The sequence below is a fragment of the Vigna angularis genome, chromosome 3 (genome assembly GCF_016808095.1).
Source record: "Vigna angularis cultivar LongXiaoDou No.4 chromosome 3, ASM1680809v1, whole genome shotgun sequence".
Classification (NCBI taxonomy): domain Eukaryota; kingdom Viridiplantae; phylum Streptophyta; class Magnoliopsida; order Fabales; family Fabaceae; genus Vigna; species Vigna angularis.
This window is the reverse complement of record NC_068972.1, coordinates 21,709,589-21,721,671: the sequence shown is the minus strand read 5'-3', so window position 1 is coordinate 21,721,671 and position 12,083 is coordinate 21,709,589. Positions and strand designations below refer to the sequence as shown.

General features: G+C 29.8%; 1 protein-coding gene across 1 annotated transcript; it reads left to right on the top strand.

Annotated features, from left to right (window-relative positions):
* The first annotated feature begins 2,040 nt into the window (after positions 1–2,040).
* LOC108326474 (sucrose-binding protein) lies at positions 2,041–4,409 on the top strand. The gene is made up of 6 exons (XM_017560000.2): positions 2,041–2,623; positions 2,774–2,949; positions 3,051–3,131; positions 3,255–3,518; positions 3,641–3,929; positions 4,020–4,409. The coding sequence occupies exons 1-6, from the start codon at positions 2,062–2,064 to the stop codon at positions 4,181–4,183; spliced, it is 1,536 nt and encodes a 511-aa protein (XP_017415489.1). The 5' UTR covers positions 2,041–2,061; the 3' UTR covers positions 4,184–4,409.
* Positions 4,410–12,083: the final 7,674 nt, after the last annotated feature.

The following is a 12,083-nucleotide window of genomic DNA, read 5'->3' as shown; positions in this document are numbered from 1 at the left end:
CATCCTAACAATACATACGCCTTTCTCCCAAGTTGATAAGTACCTCACTTCTTCGATAATAGTACCTCAAGAAATTACTAAAAAAAACACAAGTAAAATAATTAAAAAAAAACTTAAAAAATTAGAAAAAAAATTAAATGAATATCGAATTTCGAAATTCAGTAGGAATGTCAATCGAATTTTAAAATTTGTAGGATTGTTAGCCAGATTTTGAAATTAGACGATTTCCATAACTAGATTTCAAAATATGGTGAGTACCTTAAACGAATTTTGAAATTCGATGACTTCCTAAACCAAATTTTGAAATTTGGTGACTTTCTTAACATGTTTTCGAAATCTAAATTTCTTAAACGAATTTCAAAATCCAATGACTTCCTTACCTGAATTTCAAAATTCGATGAATTCCTTAATCAAATTTCAAAATTTGGCGTATTTTTTAACTGGATTTTAAAATTCGATGATTTCCTTAACTAAATTCGAAATATGATGAGTACCTTAATTAGATTTCAAAACCCGTGACTACCTTAGCCGAATTTCAAAATTCGAAAATTATCTTAATTAGATTTCAAAATCTGGTGACTACCTTAACCGGACATCCACTACGAGAAAAATTGATATTACCGATGATTAAAATTTGTCGATAAATTAAAATTACCAATGATTTATTGATGGTAAAAAATTCATCGATAAAATTGTCATCGATAAATTTAATCAACAAAATATTTGTTTCATCGATAATTATTAACCAATTTTTTGTGAACAAAATTTGTAATAATTATCAACAAAAGTAAATTGTCGATAAAATTCATCACTAAACACCTGGATCTGGTGTATCTTCTTCCTATCATCCTTCCTCTTCTTCATATAGTTTTTCGTTATTACACTAAAGTAAAATGTGAACTTGTGTATATGTTGACACTAAAGCAAAATTTGGGTGTGAAATTTTTCGTTATTTCTATTGATGGATTACTGACAAAAATAATTCGTCATTAAGGCATATTTCACTTATAAACAAATTTTACTGACGAATTTTTTCATTGGTAATACATAATTCATTTTTTGATGAATTTCATTAACAGATTTTTTTCGTTGGTAAATGAAATATAAATTATTAGTGGATTTACCGATGAATTTTTTTATCATTAAACAATTTGAAATTTATCGACGAATTTATTTTTGTCTGTAAAATTTCATCAATAATTTCATAATCTTTTATAGTGTTTAAAATTCGGTAACTGCTAACAGATCCGAAATTTGGTTACTACCTTAATCAAATTTTAAAATCTATTTACTACTTTAATTAGATTTTAAAATTTGAGTACTACCTTGACTAGATTTCAAAATTTAAATGATTTCTTAATGAAATTTCGAAGTAACTTAATTTTTTTTCTTATATCAAATTTTAAAATCTAGTAATATTTTACAGTGAATTTTAAAATTCAGTGAGTTTTCTATACTAATACCTCCAAAATATAATAAAAATATCAAATCTTAACGAGAAAAAGTATTTATACCTGGAAAATGAAATGAAAATGAAAAAGGTTAACGAAGTAACGCATAAGGTTTTATTTTTCTGAAGAAAAGTAAAGCACCATCACACACGTACGAAAAAAAGAAAGATAAAGTGAGAAAAAGTTAAATTATCAAGTGATAACAAGCGTTTTCTAACAAGTTAAATTGTCAACAAAAATCATACAAAACAATAATTATTACCAGTGATATTTTTTACCAATTACATAAGTGATAATATTCCCAACACATGATTCATTCATACTTTTAGGGTACGTGTCTACTAACGTCGTCTCTTTCCGTCATTGTCGTAGGAAGATAAGAGTATGAAAAAAGCAAAAAAAGTTTGATCTCTATATGGTTTTGTATATATCGACGCCCTCCCACCTCTACTTGGCATCAATTACCTATCTTGCTTGCGAACTAAGAGACACGTACATTAACACTTGTCCAACTGCATGCAATTCCTATCCCATTCATTGCTCTTTCCCTTCATATAAACAAACACAATGCACCCTTTCATCTCAAACATTCACTGTGTTCTTCCACACCATGGCCATGAAAATCAATCTTTCTTTACCTATCTTTCTCTTCTTCCTATTAGCCTTCTTCTCAACCCTAGCCTCCGCCAAGAGAGAAACCGAGGTAGCAGCAGACCCTGAGCTAAAAACATGCAAACACCAGTGCCTACAGCAGCTGCAATACACTGAAGCTGACAAGCAGATCTGTCTTCAACGTTGTGACATGTACATTGACCTGAAGCATGAGCACGAGAAACAACTAGAAGAGAAAACTCGAAAGAAGAAAAAGCATGAAGGTGCCCCTCGAGAGCACGACGAAGAGGAGGAAGGCGGTGAAAAGGAAGAAGAAGAAGAAGCAGAGGAAGGAGGGGAAGAGGAAGAGGAATATCCCTACATTTTTGAAGAAGATACGGATTTTGACACCAAGGTTGAAACAGATGATGGCAGAATTCGAGTTCTGAAGAAGTTCACTGAGAAATCCAAGCTTCTTAAAGGCATTGAGAATATCCGTTTAGCCCTTCTAGAAGCTGGAGCGCACACGTTCGTCGCTCCACGCCACTTTGATTCTGATGTTGTTTTGTTCAACATAAAGGGTATGTATACATTTAGACAACTATGTATACTTTTTTAATTTCGGTTATTCATTATTAATTTTGTTTTGTCCTTCTATGTTGCTTAAAGTGGTGGATACTGTACAATTTCTGAAATTTCCCACTTTCATTTCTTGTTTTGGTATCTGGTAGGGCGAGCCGTACTTGGGTTGGTGAAGGAAAGTGAAACAGAAAAGTTCGTGCTTGAATCTGGAGACATGTTACCGATACCAGCAGGCACCCAAGTATACATCGTTAACAGAGATGAGAATGAGAAGCTCTTCCTTGCCATGCTCCATATACCTGTTTCCACTCCTGGAAAATTTGAGGTTACTGCTTCTCACCACATGCATTATCATGGATAATTGATAAATGAATTTTTTCACCCTGATTAACTTATATAAGCTGATCTAAGGATATTATGGTGTAGGAATTTTTCGGGCCTGGAGGACGAGACCCAGAATCGGTTCTATCAGCATTCGGCTGGAATGTGCTCCAAGCTGCTCTCCAAGTAGATCCTACTAGCTATAAATATATATATATATCATACTTCATTATACTATATATTAAACATAATTGTTGCTGGTTGAGTTTGGTTTGGGAAATATCTGCTAAAATGAGAAATTAATTACAGAGCCCAAAAGGAGAGTTAGAGAAGCTTTTTGACCAACAGAACGGGGGAAGTATTTTCCAAATAAGCAGAGAACAGGTGCAGGAGTTGGCCCCCAAGAAAACCTACTGGTGGCCCTTTCGTGGCCACTCCACGGCTGAATTCAATCTTTTCACCATGTCTCCCACTTTCTCCAACCGTAATGGTATTTTAACTGAAGCTGGTCCTGATTCCAGTAGTCTCCTTCAAAAACACAATATCATGCTTTCCTTTACCAACATCACCAAGGTCTAATACCAACTCAGCTTCCTTTAATCTTTATCTCATTAATTAACTAATCTATGATAAGTTATTCACTTTGACAATAGTTATCTTGGCTTTTTCTTTGGCATTGATTTGTTATTGTGTAGGAATCAATGAGTACTATTCTGTACAACTCACATGCAACGAAGATAGCAGTGGTGATCGGTGGTAAAGGGGGTCTTCAAATTGTATGTCCCCACATCACATCAAGTTCAAACGGAAATCATGAAAAGAGTAGCCCCTCATACCATAGGATCAGTGCCGAGTTGAAGCCAGGAATGGTGTTTGTTGTTCCTCCCGGTCACCCCTTCGTGACCTTCTCTTCTAGGAAAGAGAATCTCCAGATTTTGTCCTTCGAGATTAATGCTCAAGACAACAAGAAGTTTACGTTTGCTGGTATAAATCCTTAATTAATTATACTATGCATGGATGCGTGCATTTACTTTACATTCTTGTAAAGTTTAAGGTAATTATTGTGTGTAACAGGGAAGGACAACATTGTGAGTTCTATGGACGACGTTGCTAAGGAGCTGGGATTTAACCGTCCTTCGAAAATTGTTAACAGAATCTTCGACAGAAAGGAGAGTTTCTTTTTTCCTTTTAAGCTGCCACAGCAGGAGCAGGGGCATGATCGTCGTGCTTATGCATGAGTGCGTGAGAGCTTTAAAAGAAGCAAGAAAAGGAAAAGGAAAAGGAGTGATGGAGGCTGAAGTTATTTTCTTTCGTTTCTGGTATTTGTGTTTTATCTTGATAAAGATGTAAGGTAGGAGATGGAGTGTATGAAAACGCAGGCCCATGCATCCAAATGGAATAAAAAGGCCTCTAGTTTCTGTCTTCCACGCTGGTGGCAGAATAATAAATCTTTGCTTTTGAGAATATGAAAGCTAATTGCTGGGAGGAAATTATTTAAAATAAAAAGTAAAAAGAGAATAAAAAAGAATCGATAATGAATTAATCAGGCCCCTAAATGGGTGTTTCATAATGTTGACTTTTTATTCCTCATCACAAATATCTATTATAATGATATAAATATTTATAATAATATAAAAAAATTCAGAATTTTTTTTTCTTTTATAAGTATTTTTATTTTTTGTTTTATTGTTTTAATTTTTATTTATTTATATTTACTTTGTTGTTATATTATTATATAAGTATAAAAGAGGTTTTAACTCTATCGTCTAATATATAAATTATTAATATTTTTTTTCATTTTTCATTTTATTTTTTGTGATTTCCAATCACTTATCCTTTAATAATATAAAATTTAAAAACATATATATTTTAGTTTTATTCTTAAAATAATATTATTTAAAAAATAATATACATTTATAAATAATACAAATTATTTATATTGTAATATAAAATAAATTTAACTTAAAAATATTATTTATTTTTACTTTTATTATTGAATATGTTTTTTCTATATTTTTAACGTATAAAAATTAAATTAATATTTATTTAATAAAAAAGCTAGTATAATAATATAGTAGATGAATTATTTCACACATTTATTAGATTAGAAATATTCATGAGATAAGTTTATCCATAAATTAATTAAACCATAAATTAATTAAATAGACTAGGAATATTCATGAGATAAATTTATCTATTATATATATATATATATATATATATATATATATATATATATATATATATGGGGTTTGGTAACGCGCGTACGCCTGTTTTTCAGTTGGTACGTTTTAGCAATGTGTATCGAGTTTTAGTAGACAAAAATATCCTTATATATCATGGATTCTAAGTTTTAAGGTCAAGGGTATTTTAATAATTTTCATTCTCAAAACTAAAAAAAAAAAAAAGAAACCCCCAAATCCTTACTCACCTCTCTCATTCCTTTCAACCCTTTCTCTTTCATCTTTTTCACTCCAACCTTTTCTCTGTTATCCCTACTGTAGCTCCAATTGAAAAAAAAAGTGACATTTAGTTGCTTAAATTATTTTTGAAATATTTTAATATATATTGAGGTTATTGAAGTGAAATTTGGTTTGTTAAAAATGTGAAAATAAATTGTTTCAAGCTTTAGAATAAAGCCAAACAAATTCCAAAAAAAATTGTTCTACACCTTTAGCTTCTACTTATACACTTCCTTTTTCAAACATATAAAATTTGTTGGGTGTTACTCCCTACACCACCACACATTGCTTCTTGTACTACCACACTTTTTTTAAATTCCAAAATTATCCTTTATATCTTAAAATCTCCTACACCCCTCCTTTTTCCTTGAACGGACGTCGACATCCGTTGAAGAAAAAATTCTTCAACGGATGTGAGACATCCGCACATCCGTTTAGTTTTTTTTTTTTAAATTTTTAGATTTTTTAAGTTTTTAAATTAATATATAAATATTATTTAATATTTTTTTAAAAATTATTACTTAACTATTTATAAATTAATTTTATTTTATTTAATAAAATAATTATTATAATTTAATTTATATATTATTATTTTAAATAATAATTAAAATACTTTTAAAATTTTATTAAAATGGATACGGATGTGGTAACATCCGTAAAAAAATTTTCTTTTTAAAGTTTTTAGTTTTTTATTATATTATATTTTAAATTAATATATAAATATTATTTAAGTTTTCTAAAATTATTATTTAATTATTTATAAATTAATTTTATTTTATTTAATAAAATAATTATTATTAATTTAATTTATGTATTATTATTTAAATAATAAAATAGTTTTTAAAAATTTATTAAAATGGATGTGGGCAATTCATGAAGTTTTTTCTTTTTAAATTTTTAGTTTTTAATTTATTATATTTTAAATTAATATATAAATATTATTTAATTAATTTAAAATTATTACTTAATTATTTATAAATTAATTTTATTTTATTTAATAAAATAATAATTATTAATTTAATTTATATATTATTATTTAAATAATAATTAAAATACTTTTAAAATTTTTTATTGAAACGGATGTGGCAATCCGTTAACGGATCTCGCCACATCCGTTGAAGATTTTTTTTTTTAAGTTTTTAGTTTTTTTAAGTTTTTAAATTAATATATAAATATTATTTAATTAATTTAAAATTATTACTTAATCTTTTATGAATTAATTTTATTTTATTTAATAAAATAATTATTATTAATTTAATTTATATATTATTATTTAAATAATAATCAAAATACTTTTAAAATTTTTTATTAAAACGGATGTGGCAATCCGTTAACGGATCTCGCCACATCCGTTGAAGATTATTATTATTTTTTTAAATAAAAACAATAAATTAAAATATAAAATATGTGAATAGACGGATGTCAACATCCGTTGAAGGTGAAACGGATGTTGACATCCGTTTTAGAGAAGGGTAAAATTGGTATGGGGTGGTGTAAGGAGCATTCGGTGGTGGTGGAGGGAGTAACTACCAAATTTGTTCTACAACCCTTAATATATTGTTTTTGTTAGGAAAAACGTGACCCACATAAATAATAATACTCTTCAATTTACTGGGGTTATTTTTCATTGAACCTTGGCAACCTTTAAATAGGTGCAAATAGGTAAATAATAAAAACTAACAATAGAATATCAACTAACTTAAAATAAAATCTACCTAATCTATCTCTATCTTATATCAATAAAATAAAATAATAATCTCCTAAATAAATAGAAAATCAAAACTACCTATATCTATTTTATCTCTATCAAAATCAAATCAAATATTACTAAACCCAAAACTAATAAAATAAGATTTTAATGAATCCCTAAAATTTAAGTTTATCCCAACAAACTCCCCGATAAACTTAAATTCTTCCTTCCTTGAGTAGGCTCCCCTTCAGGTGAAACTTTTCCTGAAGCACTTGAACTAGTGGCTAAAATCTCCGCTGCCGGTACGCCTCCAGAACCTGATCAAAGTCTTCAACCATGAGCTTTGATAGGTCCTTCGACTCCTCGACGACGCACACAAAACTCTCGAAATCATCTATCAATGATTTCAAACTCTTCTCCACAACTCGACTGGCAAGCAGCGACTCTCCATTTCTGCCGAGTTGATCTGCCACTTTCTCCTTCAAATTTTCAAATTCCCCTTCCAGCGGAAGCATTCTCAACCAACCCCAACTATGAGTAGCCCTTCCAACTGCCGTATCTTAACTTACCTGGATACCCTTTGCCAGGAAGACTTTCAGTATATGGATCATTATACTCGTTTGAGCCAGTCACCAAGAGAATATCTTATCACTGTGGAGATATCTATGTGTATGTGTGTGTTGAATTTCCCTACAGTTTTTACCCTCTATCACTCTTAAAATCAGATCTTTTCAGAACGTGGTACAACACACAAATCTAACCAATTTGATGCTGCTACATCATCATCTTCAACCTTTTATTTTGTCTCCCTTCCTTCTCTGTGCAAACTAAGGTGTACTTTACTTTGATGCCACCACAATAATGTAACAGTGATAAATTTCTCATAAATATATCAAAACTCTTAACATGATATAAGTGAACTGGACTATTTTTTCTAAACGTGATCTTAGTTCAACTACATATAAAATGTGTATAGTCATTAGATCTTAGGTTTAGAGTTTTTAATAATGTAGGATTTTGAATAATGTATAATTTTTTAAAATGAAAAATAAAAAATTATGATATAGGTAACTATAAATCAATAGAAACCATTAGGTTATGTGTTTTATAAGATAAAAAACATTGAAGATAATAGTTTAGTGTTTTTTTGTTCCAACAAAATTTGCAGTTTTTTTTATAAAAATAAACTTATTTTGTTTTTCATTGTATAAAATTAAATAACTTTTTTTTATTCGTATAAAATGTATGAATTTTATTTGGCTTTAATAATTTTTTTTAATTTTAATCTCTCTAATGTTTTAAATAATTAGTTTTAGTTATTAATATTTATTTCAATATAAATAAATAGTATTTATTTTACAAATTTTAACAATGTTTTTAAGTGACGCAAGTATGATTTACAATACTAATATTATTTAACCTTTTCTTCAACATATAAATAATGTTTCTTGTTATCTCAAGGTAAGCTTGTGTGACAATAAATAGCAACAGAAAAGGTTTCAAGTCCCATTCAGTAAAACGGTTATTTTAACTGTCAAAATAGTGTTGTTTCTACTTAAAGTTTTCATAATGACTATTTTAGAAAAACAGTATGGAGGTGGAGGTGGAGTTGAGCCGAGGTCATTAAGATTTTTATTATTTTTTCTACTAAGCGGTATTTTAGACAATTCACATATGATATGGAGGTACAGAATAAAAACACCGTGGTGCAGGAAGTAGCCCTGAACTTACGGATACAAAAAGCCTGAAAAGACTGCCAGTATGTTTTTTTTTTGTCTTAATTGTTAATTGTACCTCTTTATTGAAAAATTTAACATCCAAAATTACTTCATTTTCTGAAAAATATATTTTAGGAAGAAAATTTAAAATTTTATAATCTAGATTTGATTGTTAATCTTTTGAAAATATATTTTGGATATGTTTTCTAAAAATTAAAAATTAAAATTTTTATTTGAGTTTTGAGAAGGAACATTTCATGCACATTGTCTTGACGAACTTCTCTGCAGTACTTAATTTTGTATTTGAAGAATGAGTGAATTTCCTGAAACATATTGCCCTAATCTTACATAATTATTAGTACGTTGCAAAATGTGTCGTGAGTTTTACTAAAAATGATTTGGTGGCTAAATTGGCTAGTTAACAATGTTAGGGTGTAAGATGATGGTGATGTGATGAAGCAATTGCATGGTTTTTTGTAGCAGTGAGTGGGTGGCGTGAAGCACAGATTACCATAGATGATGACAGCACAGATCACCATTAACTTCTTCAAAGCTAAGCCCTATCCTATAACTACTACCACATAACCTACCTCCCTCTTTAGGTCACTTCTTCTTCTCTCTCTCCATAACTGTTTCTTTGACTATCCTCATCTTTAGTATTTTTCAATTTCTAAGTCTCTCATTATTATTCAATTTGCACCATATATATATATATATATATTATATGTTTATCATTTTTTTTTCTGTTAATTACAATTCAATTTTTCTTTAATTCCACACCATAAGCCACAGCAAAAATGTATCATTACAGTGTCCTCATAAATATACTGTGATTTCTACAAACAACTAATCTCATCTATATTTAATTCAGCAAACGGAGAGGAAGCAAAATAAATAGAAATATGTATGAAAACTCTCCAGACTTTTGATACCTATTTTTGCAATTACCCTTGCTTAAAATTTATCTGTAAACCTAAACTTGAAGAGTTAATACATTATCATAATGACTTATGTTAGAATATGTTATATACTAGATTTCAAAAATTATACTTTTGCAGTCAACATATTATCTCTCCATTGGAGTTTGTTGTTTGTTATTTTAATTTTAATTTTATAAATTATAAGTGTTTGCATTTCTTTTTTTTAATAACGAGTGCGTATATTTATTCTTCTCTCGTGTAGTAAATACAGGATTCATTCTGCTGAGAGCAGAAAATGGTCAGTGATTTAAACATATAAATAAATAATAAATGCATAGATATGGTGAACATTTTTGTGTATTTTTAATGCATGATTTGGAGAAATGAATCCATAGACCAGAGATATCAAAACAAGAGATACATACAGAGACCCACTTGCAGAGAGATGAAATAATGGATGACGTACATTCTTTAAAACTCACATCACAGGAGAGTATCGTGATTTTGAATGCTGACTATGAAGATCGAAAAGGGACAAAAGCAAACAAATAAAGGACCTTGCTCCATAATAACAACAGTACTTACTCAACAGAGTAACTCAGAATGGAAAAAACTTGCACGGAGGAAAACACCAGCTTCAGCTCCATGCACGTGGCTGCAGAAAATAATGGATCATCCAAACAGCAAAATCTGCACTCGTCCTACGCCAACCATGATATCACTCCCTACATATACTATATATACACACACACTGTAATTAAGAATAACTTGTTTAGAAAATATGTTAGTAATTTTTAATTTATTTATTTTTATCTTATAATTTCAATAAGTATAACACACCTTAAGTAGTTATATTAAGAAAAGATAATAACTCTTCTAAAATTATTCTGGTAGGATATCTGTATTCATACATATACCTAATTCAATTGAGTCAGACTGCACTGGACAGTCTGCACTGCAACACTGCTGGAGTAGAACGAGGGATGTGAATCGAACAGACTCATATTAAGGATTTGATAAATTGAATTTGACATTTGCATTGACTACAGGAATTAATTATCTGTGAAGTGTGGTGTGGTCTCTTGTGTTGTAACCATTTAACATAGGTTTAATTAAGTTCTTCTTTCTGGCCACACTGATACCTTGTTTTACAAGCAAAATGAATCAGATATTTAAGACAGAATAAGACAATAAAGCTGGTCTAATGGTGACATCACCACATAGGTATTTCGCATCATATAACGAACCATTCATTCTTTACACCTATACATTTCCATTGTCTTATTATGGTCCGTGCCTAGCTAGCTGGCTAGCCAGATCTAGCTTGCGGATTCAGTCTCGTTATTTGGCCATTCTTTGCTGACGAGTTACATATTCATACCTAATACTGTCTGTTTTGGATTTTGCTGTTTTGGTGCTACAGCACACGAGAGAAACTTTTACTAAGCTCCAGTGAACAACTTGTACAATCCTAGAAATTAAGGAGTCACAGGTGGAGAAGGAGGAAATTCCCTTGCACTTGCTTTGCAAAGAATGCCCTTGTTGCAACTTTATTGTGATACTGAAAATTGGTGAAAGAATCTCCTCCAATGCAAGGGATGATGAGAAAGAAAGAAAAATGACAAAAAAGAAGGAAAGAGGGTTTCTTTTGTTTTGCATATAATAAAGGAGTTTGTGATGTTTTAATTTTGTTATTTGAGCAAGAAATGGATGATGACATTGCCGTGAGGTAGGAGTGTAGAAGTACTGCTCAGATCTAGCTAGCTTTTGACGCCTTCCAAAGCCAATGAACTTTTATCATAGCCCTTTGTGCAACTTTCGAGCGTGCGTCAATATTGTCAGAAATCAGAATTCTCTCTCTGCATAATATGTCTGTCTTTCCCTGTGAAATTTCCAACCTATAACATTTTAAACACCCCATCATCACTTACCACTTAATCAATATATACATTGGACACACCAGACAACTTTTGATATCACCGTCTCCATTTACTTTTGAAAGCTTAATTCGTTATTCAACTCAAAAGTCATGATTCATTCCTGCTCTAATATAATTTATTTACAATAAACAGTTTAAACCATAACATTATTTGTTGACACATAGATATTGATACATAATTACAAATGATATATTATGATGATGAGTGAAAAATGTGAAATAATGGTTAAAAATAATGATGTAATGATGATCTTGAACTCCAAATGTTTGGCATTTAGTCATGATTTTAAAGCCAGATATGTTCTTTCATGATTCATGAGTGCCCCCACATTGTCCTATATATGGATATAGACTATGCCATTGCAGTTCAAAGTTGCAGGTAAGACTTTTTTTTTGGTATCACTAGTCA

Bases quoted from the DNA above. Each gene is read 5' to 3' on its own strand.
- LOC108326474 (XM_017560000.2), top strand. From the start codon at position 2,062: ATGGCCATGAAAATCAATCTTTCTTTACCTATCTTTCTCTTCTTCCTA. The intron at 3,132-3,254 runs GTAGATCCTACT...AATTAATTACAG, and splicing joins TGCTCCAAGCTGCTCTCCAA to AGCCCAAAAGGAGAGTTAGA. The intron at 3,519-3,640 runs GTCTAATACCAA...GTTATTGTGTAG, and splicing joins CCTTTACCAACATCACCAAG to GAATCAATGAGTACTATTCT.